Source organism: Gymnogyps californianus, chromosome 20, assembly GCF_018139145.2.
Source record: "Gymnogyps californianus isolate 813 chromosome 20, ASM1813914v2, whole genome shotgun sequence".
Taxonomy (NCBI): domain Eukaryota; kingdom Metazoa; phylum Chordata; class Aves; order Accipitriformes; family Cathartidae; genus Gymnogyps; species Gymnogyps californianus.
This window is the reverse complement of record NC_059490.1, coordinates 9459458-9479605: the sequence shown is the minus strand read 5'-3', so window position 1 is coordinate 9479605 and position 20148 is coordinate 9459458. Positions and strand designations below refer to the sequence as shown.

The window sequence follows — 20148 nt, the reverse complement described above, 5'->3', positions numbered from 1 at the left end:
TATTGCCACGCACGAAAGCCCCTGGAGGACAAGGCCTGGGCCCGAGGGCGGCTCCGCCAGCCCCGCGTCCTTCTGTTCCCGTGGGGGTGTTCTGTGCCCCGGGGGAGCTTCCCTCGGGTTAAACTGGGTACAAAACTTAACATCAATACCGGCAACTCCCTTTGAAATTAAAAGTATGAATAGCTGTGACTTGATCCAAATCATACACTAGGTTTTTTTTTTATTTAAATACCACTACAGCATATAAAATTACACTTAGAACAGAGGAAAAAAAAAATATACATACATTTAGATTATTTACATACTTTACATCAAGATGATAAAAATATACTTGGTAGCCAGATGGTGTTATCGGATGGTTACAGCACGCTGGTAATCCTGGAACGCAAACCCAAGTGTGTTTGGCAATTCAGTATTAGCCTTCCTAAATCACTGTCCAACACGGGCAGAAGACAAGCTACGCCAGACTTTCTCAAGGCCACACTAAAGAATCAGACCATTATTTCTGGAATATAAACTGGTTTTAATTGAAAAATATTTTACTTATTTAAGGACCCTGGACGCTGTCATTTAAGAAAAGAATAAGCGCTGGATTGACAAGTTTAACAGTTCAAGTGTGTTGAAGTACTACATTCACTTCTGGCACTTAAGCCAAACCTTAATTTTCTCTCTCTGCCGCAAAAGCCCGTGCTGGCTCACATAAGAGCTTGTGCAACCTTCAAGAAACTCCCAAGTATTGCACCACACACCCCCTTTTGCAATGCCACGAAACACATCTGTCGAGGCTAAATCCTGCAGCTTTTGTATATGAAAGAACAACCAACTTCATGCAAGAAGCACAAAGGATTCAGCCTTCTTGTCCACTGAGCTGCATGTAACCACTTTGGCATGGCTGAAATCTGTCATTCCTTTCATTATAGGGAAATTCAGCTTCTGTCACAGTCACCTTCAACACTAATTTCTTTTTTTAATCTTATCCTAATGACAAGATACCTTTGCACTTATTTCTTGAAGTCCTTCTCATCTCTTTTAAACTAAGTGATGTTAAAAAATACTAAACCATCTGAGCTGCACAAAAAATACATACCCTTTAAAAATCACATTTATACAGCTCATTTCGTAGTACTAGTACTTTCTTTTAAAGAAACTTTTAGACCAGTTTGAAACTTTTAATGAAGGCTGGCTGATCTTCAAATGACGTTCCTGATATCATGAACTGAAACTTTGACCAATGGTTTGAAACACAAATAAAAAAAAGTTAAAGCTCAATGTGATGGTGCAAGTTTCTTACACCACTTTTTCAAGTCTTCCTTGGATTATTTTATTTCATCTTGCTCTGCAAGGCTCTGGACAGTAATTCGTTTAACTTAAGCAAAGTGCTTCAATCTCAAATTTTCTTACCCATCATTTTGCTGTTTGCTCAACAAATGAAGTATTCACTTTTCAGAGTGTTATAAAACCCTTTCGGGTGTGTTGCTGTATCACTTCAGAAACCGAGCAAGCCTGAAAACCACACTTGGTTTTACTGGAAATTATTTACTGACCTCATCAGCCTCAAAAGTTTTCACTGGAAGCAACATAAGCCTCTTTAAAGAATTCTTTTCTTTTCAGCCATAACTGAATCGAATGAATGAAAAACATGGACTTCTTGTGCTCCAGTTCCTCGATCCACTTTCGCAGCTTTCTCCAAATTTAGGCACCATAGACCGTGGGACCAGCTACAGTACAATTTCATTTGCATTCTTCCTAAACTCCACTTACGCTCATGTTAATTATTTCGATGATAGTATTTTCAACACACTGGCATAACCGAACGTCAGGGTCCATGCTTGCAATGTCCCTTGAACAACTTTTGTTAGATGAATCTTTACAAAGTCCTGACACTTCATGTGGTTTCTCCTTTAGTTGCTGGAGACCTAGAAAATTAAGTAGAAGCAGCAAAGTACATCTAAATAAATAAAAATTGTTATATTACACCCATAACACAAACATGTATGCTATGAAATTGCAAATTTGAGCCATCACTATTTCATGCACCAGGCTTAACTCCACAGATTATTTCTAGAGACACTACCACATTTCTTTTTCATTTACCTATGTCTGACTCCTTTGGGGTTTTTTATATTCCCTCTTACTTCTTTTAACATAAATATCCTAGCATAGATAGCATCAGGGAACCTTGTATCACACGAACAGAGCATTTGTCTTCAGAGGAAAAAAAAAAGAGACAAAAACATGCTCAAGACCAACTGATAAACAGTTATTTGGTGTTCACACAATCACTATATATTTATCCAACCATGCTATGACACGTGTAAGACTTCAGGTAGCTCATTTGACTTTGCATTTCCAACAGATTAGGAAGATTTATATGGCCATTATGCCTCAGCTGAGGGGCTGAAATGTCCTTGTGTTCTCAAAAGCCAATGGCCTTTGCTCACGTCTTTCATCCTTAGACTACAATGGCAAATTCTGTGCACAACACTTGCATGCAGGGATACATCTTGCAATGATACAAGCAGGGAAATAAAACAGAAGAAAGGTAGTACAAAGTTTAATAAAAGGGGTACTTTCAGCCCCTTTAGCCTCGAAACTCTCTCCTCCAATCCAGTAAATCCACCTATCCCTATTCCTTCTATATTTACAAGACAACAGCAGCAAATTTCACACTGCATTCCAACTACACTCAAACTTTTGAAACATTAACATAATTTTCTCCCTGGGACCATGACGTTACTTTTGAAATACTTTTTTTTTTTTTTTTACTTACGTGTAATAATTGGGTCGAAGTCTCTTGTCTGTGTAGCAACATCAGAGGCACAAACTTGTCCTATTTGTATCAGCAGAGACATAATATCCTCATACAAAGGAGGAAAGGCTTGACAGAATGACACCAAACAAGGCAGGGTCGGCATAAAAAAAGCATAGCGCTTCGTCTGGGTTAAAACTATCAAGGAAAAGGAAATGGTTAAGTAAAAAGGAATTATTATGAAAATCCAGTCAAGAATTGTTGTTACTTTTACAATCGTAATTAACACAGTCACACTTAGACAAAACTGCATTCAACCTAGACAAATAATTCTAATTTACACAACAATGTATTTAGGGGTTGCTGGAGTGCTTACCTGTGAGTAGGGTTCCCATCACGTTGATAGCTAAACGAGCCACGCTGAGAGATTTAGGTAGTGCATACTGGATACACAAAAATGAAAGTAACTGGATGGCAAAGATCTGTTAAGTGGGTGAAAGGTAAAAGAGAAATAAGCAATAAAGTTAGATTGCTTTGCACTTTCTACCCAAAGCTCTTCACGTAACTTATGAGTTAGCAAATATTCTCTATTTTACCAACGAGGAAAATAAAGCCAGAGGAGCCTTAATAATAGTTATTCTGAATTTCTTCTGCTGACATTAAGAAAAAAACCCACATATATTAAACATTAATCAAAGTACCAGTGTTAGTGTTTCAGAATCTCCCCCACAGACACAATTTGTTCCAACATTAACAATGAGCAACAAAGCAACACACAATTTACAATATAACCCTTGTAAAAGCTGTTTCAGGTCCAACGTGTTCTAGTTTTAACTTCAGTTGAGTGTCCTCTCATCAGCAGTAACTTAATATTTGAGAAGGGATTAAATAAGAACAACTACAAAGTCGGCTTGATATAGAAAACAGAGGAATCTTTAGCCCAACAAATTCCAGTTACCTACAACTAGCCAAATATGTAATCTCCCCTTGTGACAGTATACTAAATCAGGGTCTACAAATTGCTTAGAAAGTAACAATAAACGATTATTTGCCATTGTTTTTCATAATCATCATGAGAAGACCTTCAAAAATATTGGTGAAACATTTCAAAATAAAACTCTTGACTCCCCCTTTGCTGAGCCTGTAGTGAGAAGAAATGAACACTCTTCAGATTCAAATAGCATAACTTTGAGGAAAGCTGCACGTCATTCTAGCAGGCTTTGTTCTTGCAGTTAGACCAGGGAAAGAACTGGTAAGACAACTGGCAAAGGAGAAATTTAAATTGATTTAGAAATTTACACCTTATAGTCTTGTCCCAAGCTTGCTTCAAGAAACAGTAGTTATATTCCCTGGAAAAAGACTTAGTAGTCAAATTTTACATGACAATGAATATAATTCTGATCTTAAGGCTGCTTCATCTGTTCTACCGAATATCTTTGCAAAAAAGGTTTTCAAAATTTAAATCTTCATAGAAGTTCCCGTAGCTATAAAGCGTCAGATAAAAACTAAGTAGGCAAAACTTTTGCCAACTGATTTATGCTCAATATAAAGAATGAATGAAAGTCATTATTGAAAAGTGCTTTTATTCATGTTCTTGAAGGTAATATTGAAATTCATGAGTATTTCCTAAACAAGTGTACAGAGATATGTTAGAGGAGTCGCCACAATCCCTGATTTGAAGGGGATTTAAAGGCCGGGCCTTTAATTTAAGGTAAAAGTGCTACAGATATTACCTTAATATCCCAGGCAAGTTAGAACAGGACATTTTTTAGTGATCCTTTTATTTTCTCCCCTTAACCAATACTTCATCAGGGTTAACTACTTACAGTGATTCTCAAACTAGATGACTGTACAGTACCTGTTTTTCAAGTTCAGGCTGGGCAATGAGCTCCGGTATGAAATCCAGACAGATGTGCATCGACGGAATGCCCGCCACTGTCAGTGCCAGAAGTTCACATGGATAACCCTGTGTCATTAAGAAAACAGATGTGTCAATGTGTCAAAGGTGTTTCAAAAATTCTGCTTCAATTAAGATTTTACATTAGATCTGCATTAATTCTTTTTTCAAAACTAATATACTTGTAAATCTCTTGTTCAGAATTATAAGCAACAGGCCTGTATCCCAAGGCAACACGAGGCAGGCTGGGTGACAAACCCAGGGTCTGAAGCAGTTCTTTATCCTCAATACTCAATGTATTATTTGCATATACACTCCCCTCCACTCCCCAAACTAAACCAGGCTGCAGTGACCCTTTCCTTCTGTGTCTTTCCCCCGTGTTCCAAACTTCACCATAGGCCCCAACTTGCTTATTTCACGACTGCACTGTTACGACTTTTTTAGTCACTTAATCAGTTCCCGGTCAAGGCAAATTAACTCCTTTTAAAGAGACTGCCATCTGGCAATGAGCAATTTAATACACACTAAAAACATATTTGTATTAAAAAATTTGCTAATCTTTCCCCCCTTCTTTTTTTGAAGGCATACAGCTGCTTTGGCAGGGGCAATCTTTCTCCTTCCACTCTAAAGAGATAAACTGTGCCCTAACAAAAAGGAAAGATAAAAAGATGTTTACATTTGAAGCCAAATTACAGTTTTGAATAATGGGTATACTAATTGAAAAACATGGTGAGAAAAAAAGTAATCCACAAAAGATGCGGAACGAGTAATTATAAGACGATTAGGCAGTTTTCCTTGGCCTAGAACGGACAAACTATTTTGGTATAAAAAAGGGCAGAGGCACAAAGCATGTGTTCAATGATGAGGAACAGGCATAGTTTAGGTGCTCCCTTCTCAGCTACAACACAGAATCCAAGCACTGAAATATGGAGGAAATGTAGGTACTACAAATTTGGCGAGATGGGAAGCAGAAAAGTGGGCCATTATAATTTCTGAGGAACACAACAGCAGCATTCAACATCCTTTGACCACTTCATTTGGCTCTTGCTTAACCAGAGAAACCATGAAAGAACTAAAATAGTGCAAAGCAGACCTGGAAATGAACTAGTTTGACTATGTTGGGATCAGCTATATACATCTGATGCAGCAGACAGCAGATCAGACACTGGACCTCTCGAAGATTACACAGCAAGCTATCTTCTTCTTCTAGTTCAGGACTCTTAGGGCTTGTGGTACTATGAACACTCTTTAGCAAACTGTGGGTATTACTGCTCTGGGCTTTCTCTTCTTCTGTAGGTAAGCAGATCTCTAGAAGAATCTGCACAGCAGCACTGTCCTGTGAAGAAAATAAGCAACAGAACATGCATAAAAAACCCCAATGAAATCAAAGAAACCAAACACAAAGTAACGACAATTTAAGAAACGGAAGACAGCCAGGTGGCTAGAATTTCTAGCTATAGATTTGTTTTTATATAGAATAAAAACAACTCAGTTCAAGAATCACAAATCCTGTAGAACATTAAAAAAACCCCAACACTTTATCTGAATCAAGACTCAAAGAAAGAAAGCTTAAATCCAACAGATAATCATAACCACAGATCAAAAGAGTAAATTCAACGGAATCTCGTATTGTTTCAAAATAAATATCGAATGGTCCCTTAAAGCATCCAGATCAGACAAAACATGCATGTAGCCATGTAATTCACAGTATTCAGGGGAGACTACACTATTCATTTAAATACAAAACTTCCTGTTAACTCAAAAATCATCTTCTAATAGGGACTATATATGTGACATTCTTTCAGACAGAGGTAAGAAGAGACTGTCCGTGAACAGGATCGCTCAAGAATTCCCATAACATCAAGCTAAGTTAGTTGACCATTCTTCAGCCTCACACTTTACAATGCTGGCTGCTTCTCTTAAATAACATAGTTCAAATGATCATGCATAGGTCTGTCACATTTATTTATGTTTTACTGCTCCAAATCTAAGTGCAGAAAGAGCCTCTGGATAACACAAGCAACAAGGCAAAAGGGCTAGTAAGCAGAACTCTTCTGTTCTAACTAAGAGAAAAGAACGCTATCAAAGCAGTTAACCAACACAATTCTTCAGACTGTTAAATATTTTCGGTCTTCTGTTTTCTAGTCTGAATACGGAGGAGGTTTTCTTTTTCACGGTAACAGAGGTTGGTAAAAAAAAAAGAAGTAAAAAGGTCTCCTTTTTTAATTTCCTGTTTCTGTATTTCTGTTTTATCATTGTCTTTCCTCATATCATTTAATATCCATTTCTTCCTCCTTACCTGAGCAGCAAGCAATGCATTTTTTAATTCTTCCCTTGTAACTTCTGGGGCCTCTGGACCCATTGCATTGTTTTGGGATGGTCTTATGTCCTGCTCTGCTGTTTCTTTTAGGTGAGAATTGAGGTAAGCTTTTGAAGCAAGAAGATATCCGTTCAACATGTGCAAAGTTATATCCATCAAAGGAGGACTCCTGATACGGGAACACATGATAAAATAAAGGCATTTCAGTAGGTGGAACAGTAAGACAGTAATAATATGAACAAACTAAAAGCACTCCTCACAGGCTCCTTTGGTTGTAGTCTGGTTCATACTAAAGCTGTTTTCCCTAACACAGCAAAATACTAAAGGTCACAATCCCTTCTGCTACCCTGCCATTCAGTCCTACTTCTGTCATGCACACACATGTATGCGTACACTCTACAAAAACAAGGAACTGCTGAAGAGACTAATTTCTAATGAACAAAGGAAACCCAAAAAGTGTTGGCTGTATGTGAAGTAAGGAAAAATAATTATCTGAATGATGGGGAAAAATAAGGCAGACAAGCTCTGAACTGCTCCCACAATACTAAGATGATCGTTTTCAAATCACATTGCATTATAAATCTCCCTAACAGTTTCAGAAATGTAGGATTTTCAATTTGCATCCAGGGCTGAAGGGAGATACATTTAAATATTTCACCTACGGGCTGGGGATTAAAGATGTCATCAACAGAAACTTGAAGTCTAGCAGAGTTGTAGCAACTCATATGAAAATTGGATTCACGGCTCAATTGCTAAAAGGCAAGGGGGGAACAGATGCATACAAACAAGAACATGAAGAACAAATCAAGTTGACTATTAGACATTTATTATGAACAAAAGGATAATAAAAAAGGGGAAAAATAAAACCACAGCTGACAGAAAACGTGAAAAAGAATATACAAGGAATAAAGCTAGGGGCTAAAGTACATTTAAAATCATTAACCGTATCTTTTTAGAATAACAGATACAATTTTCTTCATTACTATGAAAAAGCAAAGTTATAATTTACAAATTCTGACTTATTTTTTGCATTATTTCATATTCTCCTTAAAAGCTGGTCCATTGCTATCAGTTATGATCATTTTCACTACTTAAATTCTTGGCTTATTCTTCTGCATCAGAGCCATAAAGCAGCATTACACATCCTCCTCTGTCATCACTGACATCTAGAGGAACTAATTTCTAAGTACTACTAAAAGACTTTCTTGGGAAATTAAGCAAATCTACCTTTGTCATATCCATCAAGCACCCACTGGCAGAAGCTGGTACCCAAAAAGATGGAATACCTACAGGCCCATGAGGGATGGCAAAAGACAGTGTGAAGTGGAAGGATGTTACAGCTACAACCTCAACCACCACCACCACCATGTGGCAGCAGCCATTTTAAGCATGCTGCAACGTCTATTTAGAACAAATTCACACACACAAATCTAAAATGGATGACCTATGTACAAATCCCAAAGTTTCCGAAATAGAACTGGGTGTAAGGTTGTCCAACAAGACACTCAGCTGGACAGCATGACATGCTGAAACAGCATGCACAGCTCGCTCAGTCCTCGGACCAACAAGCTTAATACAAAAAAGGTGGAACTTACAAGCTCATATGATTAGTTTGAAAACATGTTTTGAAGTACTGAAAGCTTCTAGAAGTTTTCTGAGACACCTTTATCTTTAGCATTCACTACGTACCAATGTAAGTACCACAGAACATAAAAAGCTAAAGGAGGGAGATGCTTACCTATGAACTCTCTGATCGCATCTTAGTACAATCAAAGGATCAATCATCAGATCATTCTGAGTGTATTTCTGCTGTCGGACTATTTTTAGTGAAGGCTGCAGAGCGTTAACAGTCATCACCCACAACCTAAAATGAGATTATTTTTACGATTTTTTAACAGATAATCCATATGAGAAAAGGGATCACATAAGCATCCGGACACTCACTTATCCCAGTTAGCTGTATTTTTCTAGGCCTATCAAGGAGCAAAGATCCCATACTTCATTTGCAGCCCCCGAAGTTAACCAAGATACAGTTAACTTACATTCACTGGAATTACAGCAATCAAACTGTTTTCACTGCAATAGAGCATCCACTTCCTCAGAAAAGGCATGGTCTTAGCGGAGCGAGTTCGTGTTTCATCAGTAATTTGTCATAAACAATGTACACTATAAAACCATACTCCTATATTTTAAGCGAACTGGTGACTTCCTTTCCCCTGAGAAGTACCTTCCTTTTAAATGCAAAGGTTAAAAAATTCAACAAAGCAAAAAGGAATGCAACTCCAACACATTCTATTCAGTCACAACCTCCAATTTCCCAGACAAAGGCATTGTCTCATTATTTTTGAAACAGAAAGTGCCATTCCATCTATCTGCAACAACAAACTAAACAGTATTTTGAACCTACCTTCTTGGCATCACAGTGTTAAGAACCATCCAAAGTTTATTGACAGTCTGAAGAATCCTCCGAGGGACGCCAGCATTCAGCAAGCGATTCATATTTGATGTCAATACTTCTGCATACGGGATCAATTCACCAGCTGAGAGAAGTGTTAGATGTTCTAAGATCTGCATCAGCTGGGTATGATTTCCAGGCAGCATGGAAAATGCTATGAAATAAAGACAACGGGACCTTGGTAAAAGTGGACTTCGGACATTTTTTGAACATTTTCATTATACAAATGCAGTATGATCAAATGGCTACACACTTCCAAATCCACTATATTCCAATTCATTTGGAAAGAACATTGCTTAGTTCAAATGAAGTTATTTACCTTCCTGGAGCTGTTTGGGAGAGTGATTCTTTGCAATGTTTGTAAGAAGCATCCTCCTCAGCAAGGCATCAGTGCCCGTGATCTGTTCCTCACAGATCCAGTCTTCCACAATGCAGAGGTGTGGATAGTTAGTTGCAAGAAGGCGTAACAGTGCAGAATGCAAGCCTTTAGGGGTATTAAGAAAGTATACATCTTAGATTTGAGTAGCTACATCTTTCACCTGAACATATTTGTGCCTATCATTTCAACAACAGACCTTAGCTGAATCCCTACTCAGAAGTTCAATGAGCGTGCATGTTTATAGCCTGATATTCTAACTCCAATAGAAAGGAAAAGTTACCTTTTGGAAAGGTGGGAGGACCCTACAGTAACTCTCAAACTCAGTCTGGAATAATTACAAATTCTCAGGCAACTCCTACTCTAAAACCTACCCTAGGTAGGTAAGACCCACTCTAAAAAGAACTGCCTTCCTCAAACTTTCACTATTACTCTTCAAACGTATCTGTAATCTCACTAGTTACTACTGACAGATTTTAAAAGAAAGAGAAAGGAAGGCACACTATGAAACAGACGATAGCTACAGAGCTGGAAACACGCTTCGCCTTCCTTCAGGCACACTGGACATTCACACACAGATGTACCTCCCAGTTCCTGCTGCAGTCCTTGTGCCTGCCGGATGAGGTACTTGATTGGAATCTGATCCATTAATGCTGAAGAGTAAGACTTGGGTTTTTTCTGCATGGCAGCTATAAGGGAACAGGACAAGAAACCACGCGTAACAGTTACAGTTGGGAAAAATTATTTCCCCAGCTGAATCAATAAAGAAAATGTAAAGCACTTGTCTCTATATTATCCAGGTAAAATAGAGAAAATCCCAAATAACACACCTCATTACTGTTAAAGTATTAAATTAAGCTCTTCAGGAAGCCATTTCTGTGAACATTTCCATTTAAAGACTTTCCTGGCATTTAGATTTGTTCGCAAGATCGCCATACTATCTTTGACCAAGTCCAACTGATTTTGAGATCATAGCTCAAATCTGCACTTCCTTTATTCAGGATTTTTTATTCTTAAAAAAACCAGTTATCAGTTGGTACATGGAATTCAAACTGGTGGCACACACAACACCCTGTAGTGAGGTGGAAGTTATAAATGCAGGAAGAACTGTAATTGATTTTAGAGTATTTCAGTCTTTCTTGAATAGCACGAAGAAAATAGCAGTGATGAATGCTGGAAGTTTTGCGACCTAAAAAGGGCAAGTAAAAACACTCACCAGATATAAATACTATGTTTTCACTGAAATTAAAGCCCATCAATAAACTACACAACATTCTTTTAGAATTGATTTAAAGTCTCAATTTCAAAGGTAAAAAGGGATCATCCAGTATTGCCAACCCAAAGAAATGTGTGTGCAAGTTTGATGACACATGAATAAATGAAGACCTCAAGTAATTAAGAAGTTTTTGTTAATTGTTGCTCCATTTATTAGATGGTCATAAACATTTCCGGTAACTTTTTGGCCAGCTTGGACCTTTCTTAATCTGGAAAACAAATTACTCAACTACAGAGTTTTAGCAGAAACTTTATCTCCTGAATTTCTACAGCAATGCTGTATTTATTACAAGAATCTAAACCTTTTATGCTGTGCTTGAACCTGACAGCAACACAAATTTTGGTTATTGTAAGAATTCCTCTCTTTGCATCTGATTTTCAGTTAAACTGTTTTCCACTGATGCACTCACATATACCTAGTATCTTTGTGTTTGCCAGAAGTGCTTCTTCGTACGACAGGACATAGTAGAGGACGAGCAATTGTGTTGTGATGCTGTATCGTTGAGTAAGACGAGTATTTTCTCCCTGTACATAAAACCACATACAAAGGTCATGTTGCAATCTGATTCTTGAGAACAAAAATTTGGATTTACCTGAAAATATGAAGAAAGATAGGCAGCAAGCCTTGTATAAAAATATCAAGCCATATGAGGTCCAAGCTGAAAGTTGCAGGGAACCTTTTTTTTTCCCCCCCAAATGAGCTTGAAACATAGAATGTATTTTTGATATCGTGGGACACTAATAAGGAGTAATCCCAGGATTCCAATGCAAGTCAATGCTTGCCACTCATTCTACATGTATCCAAGTGACCATTCTCATAATTCCATCAAAATGAAAATGCTTCTTTCAAAAACAGCTAGAGTGCTTCAGTTAAGCAGTATTTTTATCTAACAAGTTGGTACAAAAATTATACAAATCCTACATAAACACCTCCGGTTTTCAATCCATGAAGTGCTTTTCTTTGCATTTTTAACGGAGTGAGTTGGTGAGTTCCCAAGGAAAAGGGCAAAACAGGGACAAATAGCAATCCTCCTAAAGATCTGAGTAGCACTAACAAGATTCACTTCAAAACACATGACCATCACTGTAGTAGGAGGCAGTTTACTACACAGGCATTAAAGACAAAAAGTGAGGCAACTTACAGAATCTGCGTCAAGCATATATACAAAATACTGAACCACACGGTCACATTAAAGTACATGAAAGAAGCAAACAAATCATTTACCCCAGAGAGTCCTTGAAAAACATTCAGTATCTCCTGTTCCGTGACAGGCTGATTTGTGGCCTCTGGGTTGGATTTAGATGCAGGAGTAAGAATAGAGTTAATGTAGACATCAATAAGAGGAAGCAACTGAGGATGGAGTGGAGTGGTGGTTTCACAGAGCTGCCGATAGATCCAGTCCTGGAAAAAACCATGCCATTACATGTTCAGTTTCAAAGCTGGAGGGCAATTTTTTTTGTCTGCAAGTACATCCCCTTTTAACTAGTCACAAAAAATGTAACTGAATGAGGCTTTGACTTTGGAAAGCGTAACAGCAGTTCTGAGTTGGGCCTGGTCATAAACTGTGTATCCTGGGCCCTGCTCTGTACAGACCCACCAATACAACTTGTCCTGGCTGGAAATACCATTCTGACTACAATTTTACTAAGCGCAGACACGAGGAGAGAAATAACTTTCTTATTATTTTTTAACTTCACTAAGTAGCGGTCTCTGGATTACAGAGCTAAAACTGGGTACCCTAACTTAATACACAGTTCCTTCTTAAATTACATGGTAATAGGCTATAAGATTCATCAAGAATTCTGTTCCTGTAATTCAACCAAAAAAACCAGCCTGCAAAACCTAGTCAGCATTCAAAATTATGAACAGAAATAAAATGAAGGTCATACCTTAATGGATACTTTGTGCTTGGTGAATGATCGACTTTTTAAAAGCTGGTAAATGCAGTGAATAGGTAAAAACCCAGTAATGTTGGCACTGAGATTCCCTGTAACAGGCACGCGAACTGCATGGGCTGTAACAACCTAAAGGAAAGTTATAATTAACAAAAATAATACCACAAATATTCAACTTATCGCAATGCATAAGCACAAGGTGACAAAGTCACACAGCTACATTCTTTCTGGCACTTACTTATTTTTGGTTGTTTGGAAACTGAAGAACATTTTTATGTAGTTTAATACAGTATGTGTAAAACTGTAGCACACATACTACATTTGTGAACGATTTCCTGCTACTGCAAAAAATAATGTCATAGTGGACAATTTTTCTCCTTTGCTGCCCCATTATTTAAAAAGTCAAGTGTTCAAAAAGCATAATCAGATCAGAGTACAAAAAGAAAGAGCCAAGGCTCTTCAGTACCAACAGGGCTTGCATTCTTGTAGGTCAAACTGAAGCAATTACAGAAGACAGACAGACAGACAGACAGAAAGAAAAAGACAGACAGACAGACAGAAAGAAACAGACAGACAGACAGAAAGACAGAAAGAAAAAGGGGGGGTGGGGAGGTGGTGAAAGACCTAGGCTTAAAATACCTGTTCAGTGAAAATCTCCTGTGTGAAGATTGTCTTCATTCTGCTGAGTGAGCTGGGCTTAATAACAATCTGAAACAAAGAAGAAAGTACTTGTAATTTTAAGTTCTGTTAAGTTATTTTATAAACTGTTAACTTTTAACCTTTTTAAACTTGTTTTCACCGGGATACCAGGAAAACATTCACATCTATACTTCAAATGTAAAACAAAAATATTTTCAAATATCATTAGTTCATCAGTCCACATCTTCCTTATCCTAAGAACTACCTACCTAGCTTTTGCATTTGATGAGACACTGTTTCACGATAGTAAATTGAAGGCAAGTCTCCTTTGGTAATTTTCAGAAATTAATTATTACATATATAGATATTTATTTTAAATAGTTTAAAGAAAAAGCTTGCAGCTCAGTTGGAAACTACTTCAATCAGTCTTCTAAAAAAGTTCATTTCTTGCAAATAATGATTTCAACAAGTCAGCACTTTCTGAAGATACTTTTACCATAACATTCCTCTGTATCAAGAGGTACGCATAGTTTAATGTTTTTCTAGAGGAACTAATTTAGTTGCCTATTTTTTTACTTTACATTTGCTTTAAGTATATTAGCAAAACCAAAGTTCTTTATATGAAAACTAAAGTAAATACAAGAGTATAAATACACAGTAAAAAGTTCATTTTAAGAGAAACGTATGCTAGAAACGGTTTAGGATTTACCTTCATTCCCAAGGTGGAGCAGACCAAATCAATGATAGCACTGAGCTGATTACTATGGAAATACATGGCTACCAAGAGAAGCATCTCTCCAAAAGAAGCAGACACACCAGAAATGCTAATGATAACAAAGAGGAAGAGTTAATTTCCAACAGGACATAAGTAAATGCGTGATTACTGGAATCATTAAAAACAAAAGAAGCCTGCTCTCACCTTTCAAAGTAAGCTTCTTCCTTTATCATCCAACTAAGCCACATTACCATGAGTTGCTCCTGTTCTGGGGTGCTGCACAAAGAAAATCCATAAAAGATCCTTTTCCCAGGAACTACCGTTAGTTTTACTAACAATAACTAGCAGAAAAGCCAGTATTTGAGGCATCTTATGCCAGGAGACTTTTTGTCACTGTCACTTTAGCATCAAACGGCTGATAAGCACTGATATTTAGCACAAACTTCAGTCCAACTGTCAGGCAATTTCCTGTCTTGAATGCACACAGCAGAAAGCTACATCCATTAAATAGCTATATTGCTGCTCTTTTGAACAGGGTCTCTAAAGAATTTAGCCATAAACTTGTTCAATGGAAGAGTGAACTAGTAAGGCCTACTTCAGCCTTCAAAAACCACTCCAAACTAAGCTAATGCTGATGCTCCCCTCTCAAAAGATTTACTATAAACAAGAGGGAGAGCAGAGTGGAATATCAATTTACTCACCGTAGTGTGAGACAAATCCCTTCAACCAACACATGGAGATTTGTATAAAGAATTAGGAGAGAAAAACCATGCAGCTCTGGGGAGGTCATTGCCTTAATGGTGCTAAAACAGTAACATCTTTACAAAGCTTCTCCTTTACTAAGAGGTACCTGACAAGAGTGGAGAAGGCCAGAAGCATACAAAAGGAAAGAGATACAAAGCGAACACCAGCTGGAGTGGCAGGAGGCCGGCTGGTCATCAGCTGCAGTAGCTGCTCAGCTTCTTCATCAGTTGGCCTGAATAGGACAGAAAAAGAACAAAACCCATGCTGCTAATTTAAAAGTGAAGAGATTTCCAATCTCATCACAGTGGTTAAAGATCAAATTTTCTCTGTTACTTAATCTGTTTATCAAGCTGCCATCAATAAATGAGTATCAAGATTAACTGGCAAGTCTCTTTGAACTTAAAGACATAAAAATCTCTGTTAAGAGATAACAACAGAGAGGAAACTTCCCCAGGATATAATCTTGCCTATTAGTACAAAATACCTAAATTAAAACTAACAATGCATGAAGATGCTACATTAGCACTCTCTAAAAAGTAAAAGCAGAGGAACAGAAATTCTAAATTCATGTAGTGTATGTTGCCAGTTTTCTCTTCTACACACTGCTCCAACCATTTAGGCCTAGAATTCTTTTAACAAGTCAGTAGAACTGATTTTGCGGCTTTAAAGAGAGCACCACATTTCCTGCATTATTTTAGATTTAAAAAAATCAGCAAAGTTGATAAAAGGATCTTTACCATTAGAATGAAAAAACTTTTCCGCTCAGAATACTACCGGAAAGTAAAAACCATATGTGTTTCCACAGACATTAGCGTTACATAGTATTTGCTCTCTGCACTATAAAGAAACTTCCATCAACGGCCCTCAGCACGTGAGAAGGGCCTCCCCTAGCACTAAAATTGGTGAGTCCTGCCAAGACTGTTTCAAGGACACAATGGCATTAAGAGACAGCTCATGTTAAAAGTGCCCAAAGCTCTCAACCTCTCTTTAAATGGACAGATAGTGAATAAAAAACACAGAGCATTAAAACATTCATTACTTCAGCCCAGCAATTCCCATCAAAGCGCAATAGAGACGTAACAATGCGCTGGCTTTCACGACATGCTCTTCCTTCAGTCCTGAATACACAGACACATTTGGCTCCATATCAACATCTGCTTCTTCAACAATGTGTGTGCTGCGAACCGTGGGAAGGATTCCCATGAGCTCCAGGAGCAGCTGCCTCCTCATTTGCCAAAGCACAGAACTGATATTATCTCTTTTTCTCTGTGTAAGAGGTTAAAAGATGAGAACAACGTACAATTCATCCCATCAAACAATGCATTACATCAGAGCTTCCATAATGATGCAGTCAAGGAAAAAAAAGAAGCGGGGGGAGGGGAGAGGAATTTATTTAAAATACAGTTTTCAGTACCAGGGCAACAGGCAACACACGATCATATTACAGCAGCTTATGACATCAAAACACAAGCTTTAACTAACTCAACTAACTAAGCAAGTCAAGATGCAGCTTCCTATTGTGAACACTGAGGATGAACATATTTATCAGGTAAACATTACAAACTTACAATTCCCTGGTTTCCACGCCTAAAAATCTCTCAGAGGAACAACCAAATAGCTGCCTTCAGGGATACTGTTTATAAACCCGATAGTCCCATAAGAAGAGGTTGCCTTGTAAAGGTTGCTCCAAGACATGCAACAGGATTTATAGGCATTCAGACAAATACTGGTGCCCACATCCAGAAGAGTTACAGCAAGCTATATTTTTTTAAAAAGCAGAATATTCAAAGATTTTCATACCTGTTGGCCATTTCGGATAAAAGTTCCAAACCAAGTTCGAACCTTTGCATTTGTTCCAAGTAGCAAACCACTCACAAAACACACCAGGTCGCTCACTCCATCATCTGAAGATTCATTTTTGGTGTGATCCAAGGTCAAAGCCACACCAAGACCTGGTAGATGACACTCTTCCACCTAGATAAAATGCTCAGGCTCAAGCATCTTCGTTGTTTTTAAAGCTCCAATAAGGATCACAATTATGATTCTCATGACAGACTAACGACAGACTTACCACCATGCCTCGGACCCTTAGAGCTTGGGAAGGGTTCATTTTACACAGGTGGCGAAGTGCTTCTGTTCTACGACGGCCTCCAACACTTTCCTCATCCTGCCGTTCACCATTCTTAATCAAACCTCTACAGACTAAATATCCAACAGGAGGTGTAAGTGAATCTGGCCTTTCCAACCGAAAGCCACTTAAACAAAAACAAACAAAGCCAAGCCGTTCTGTTCAGCTCACTAGGATTTATTAGCTGGGCCACACAGACCTTGTCCGGACGAGAATTTATGATCAACACTATATAAGCAGAACAAGGAAATGGTCTTTCTCCTCGGAGAAATTACACGGTCATTACAGATTTATGCGTCATCCAATTACTACTCATACTCTAGTTAATGTAACCTGTGCATCTGGCAGCCCTGGAAACTGAAATCTTATTGCGAGGTAAGGGATGCTAAAGAGGCACCATCAATACAAATTTTTCACCTCGTAGTATGGTTCGGTCTAAGGGACAAGAACTATTAGCAAGGCTAGACCAGGTTCGCAGTCCCAGTCAGTCACTGCCCGAGTCAGCCTTTGTAACGGTGACCTACAGATGAAAAGCTGCAACACGCACGCAATGAGTGTACAAGCAGACTGCCAAAAAGGGGAATCAACGTGATAAGAATGGGAGTCCATCAGCATCTCTAAGTGTAAATGCATTCAAATTGTATTTCATAAGCCAAACGCTCTCCCGTTCAAATATTTATGACACGTGGTTTAGCCCAGGACTAACTATATTGCTAGAAATCATTTCAAACCTTTAGAAAAAGTAAGCTGGACAAGAAGAAACTGTAACTCACCCTCATTAAAGCTATCAGGAACATTGGCCACCAGAAGGCAGAGGAACCAGGCTCCATTTTTAACGTGCAACAGAGCTTCAGCGACATCAACTATCGGCAACAGCGATGGCAGCTCTGGATAAAAAGACGGTTTTAAAAGTCACAGTGTTTCACTATGAAACAAGTAAAACCTTGCTTTTAATATGCATTTAAATAACACACTCAAATCAATGAATGGAAAATCAATCTACGATCTATTCCTCTTTCAAAGAGCTAGACAGCCCTGATTAACCTTGAATCAGTCACAACCGCTCCAAAAGTTATTCTGTTGCATTTGTAAGAGGTTAGAAAACATTACAAATACAGAATACTACACCTGCTTGCAAAATGCAGAGAACATCTGCTGCCTCTTCCAGATAAACAGGACTCTCGAAGAGCTCAGAAGATTTGAGAAAAAACTCACCATTTGACTCCGACACCTACAAGACATTATTCATCATCACTGAACAGGTTTTAGGAAGCAATTTGTCTAATCAGTCTTTTATGGCTTTAAATTCAGCAGATTGAATACATTAAAAACTGTCAAAAAGGTACAGGTATAAACACAGAACAGGCAAGAAGAGTGTTGAGAACAAGAAATATTTACTAGCGGAAATACTTCAATATGGCTGGTATCATTGCTTCTTTCCAGAAGAAAGAGAAATAGCTCACGAACAATTCTAAAAACATGGTAAGCTTACACAAGAAAAATAAAATGCTGGGGGGGCCGGGGGGCAGGGTAAAAGAAATACAGTGGCTAATATGACACTGCAATAGGAGTAACAAATTAGATGGAGAAAAGTCATAATTTTGTTTTCAAATACGGTTTCTGTACTGATGCATCACAAAATCACATTGTATTTGAGTACAGAATATACAGAGCCTATGTCATATTAGAAAAGATTACCCTCGTTTGTTCTGAGGAAGAAAGACTTCCTCCAGGAAGCTGGGTTCATAAGGAGTTTAATCACAAGCCACCGTTCAATCAGACTGAGACTGTAAGCCTTGGTGAAGCAGGTGAGAACTAGAGAAGAGTACTCACGCACAAGAGCAGCACCAGCAACAGAACCAGAGAACGTATCAACCTATCCAGAGTGCCTTTTCATTGACAGAAAATTCGCAAGCGTCCAGATACGGAGAAATTTACCTTATTCATAATTGCTAGTAATTCGCTAAGGACGAGACGAAGCCGACGAGGTGAATCGCTGTGTTCAAATTCCAGCGTCAGCCCGTGCTGAAGCTGCGACACCAAGATGCTTTCTCCACTACCTCCCCCAGCTTGTGCCTAGCAGAGAATTAAAAACAACTATTAAATGCTTCTGCAAACGCAGAAATTTTATCAGTTAAAGGAAGACAGCAATTCTGTAGGGATTTCTCCTATCGCGCCAACGATCAGGAAAGACTGTTGTAACTGTAGGACGTCATGAAACCTAATTCAGTAGATTACCAAAATTTCAAGGGCCTCCGTTCCCCAGCAGCACAGACAACGCTCAAGAAAGCACATCCACCTGATCTGTCTCTTCACCTCACAAAGGCGCGCCGGCCACTCTCCTGCCCGCTCGCAGGCTGGGCTGCTCCCCGCCAAAGCATCACGCACCCCCAGCCCCCCGCGACACGGCGAGGAAAAGATCCCCGCGACAGACAATTAAACCCAGCTCCTTGTCTGTTGCTCTGCCAAAAATCGGGGGTTTTCCTGAGAGATTATCAAGGGACAGGAACGCGACCGGCCAGGTCAGTCCGGCACCTCAACAGCAGCAACACACAGAACAGCCGGGAAAGCCACACAGCGGCTTTCGCCAGAGAAGACGCCGTTCTCCGCGTTACCGGAGCTGCTGCTCTTTGCTGGCGTCCTGCTCCAGGGCGTGGAAGTCCACGGACAGCAAGGCCACGATGGAGTTGACCGCCTCCACGCCCGAGAGGAGCCGCAGGATGAGCTTCTTGTCCTGCGCCCAGCTCTGGCTCTGGTCGGCGGGGGCGCAGAGGGCCATGCGCACCAGGCAGGGCAACAGCAGCCGCAGCTCGGGGTCGCTCAGCGCGGCCAGGCGCACCACGTCCACCTTCTGCATCGCCTCGAAGGCGTAGGGGCTGACGAACTGCAGGCCGCAGCACTCCGCCATGGCGGCCCCGTCGCCCGGCCGCGCCTTCCCCGCGCCCAACCGCCGC

At 39.2% G+C, this 20148-nt stretch overlaps 1 protein-coding gene across 1 annotated transcript; it reads right to left on the bottom strand.

The window, feature by feature from the left end:
• Window positions 1–200: 200 nt before the first annotated feature.
• INTS2 (integrator complex subunit 2) lies at window positions 201–20102 on the bottom strand. Its single transcript, XM_050908942.1, is given in 24 exon segments — window positions 201–1916; window positions 2771–2947; window positions 3126–3231; window positions 4608–4715; window positions 5740–5982; window positions 6946–7135; window positions 8705–8830; window positions 9374–9575; window positions 9741–9905; window positions 10382–10486; window positions 11489–11597; window positions 12298–12474; window positions 12963–13097; window positions 13608–13676; window positions 14317–14431; window positions 14527–14598; window positions 15173–15298; window positions 16106–16332; window positions 16867–17040; window positions 17138–17268; window positions 17968–18081; window positions 18323–18425; window positions 19133–19263; window positions 19793–20102. Coding segments are annotated over 24 exon segments (3585 nt in total). The 3' UTR covers window positions 201–1746.
• Between the last annotated feature and the right edge of the window lie 46 nt (window positions 20103–20148).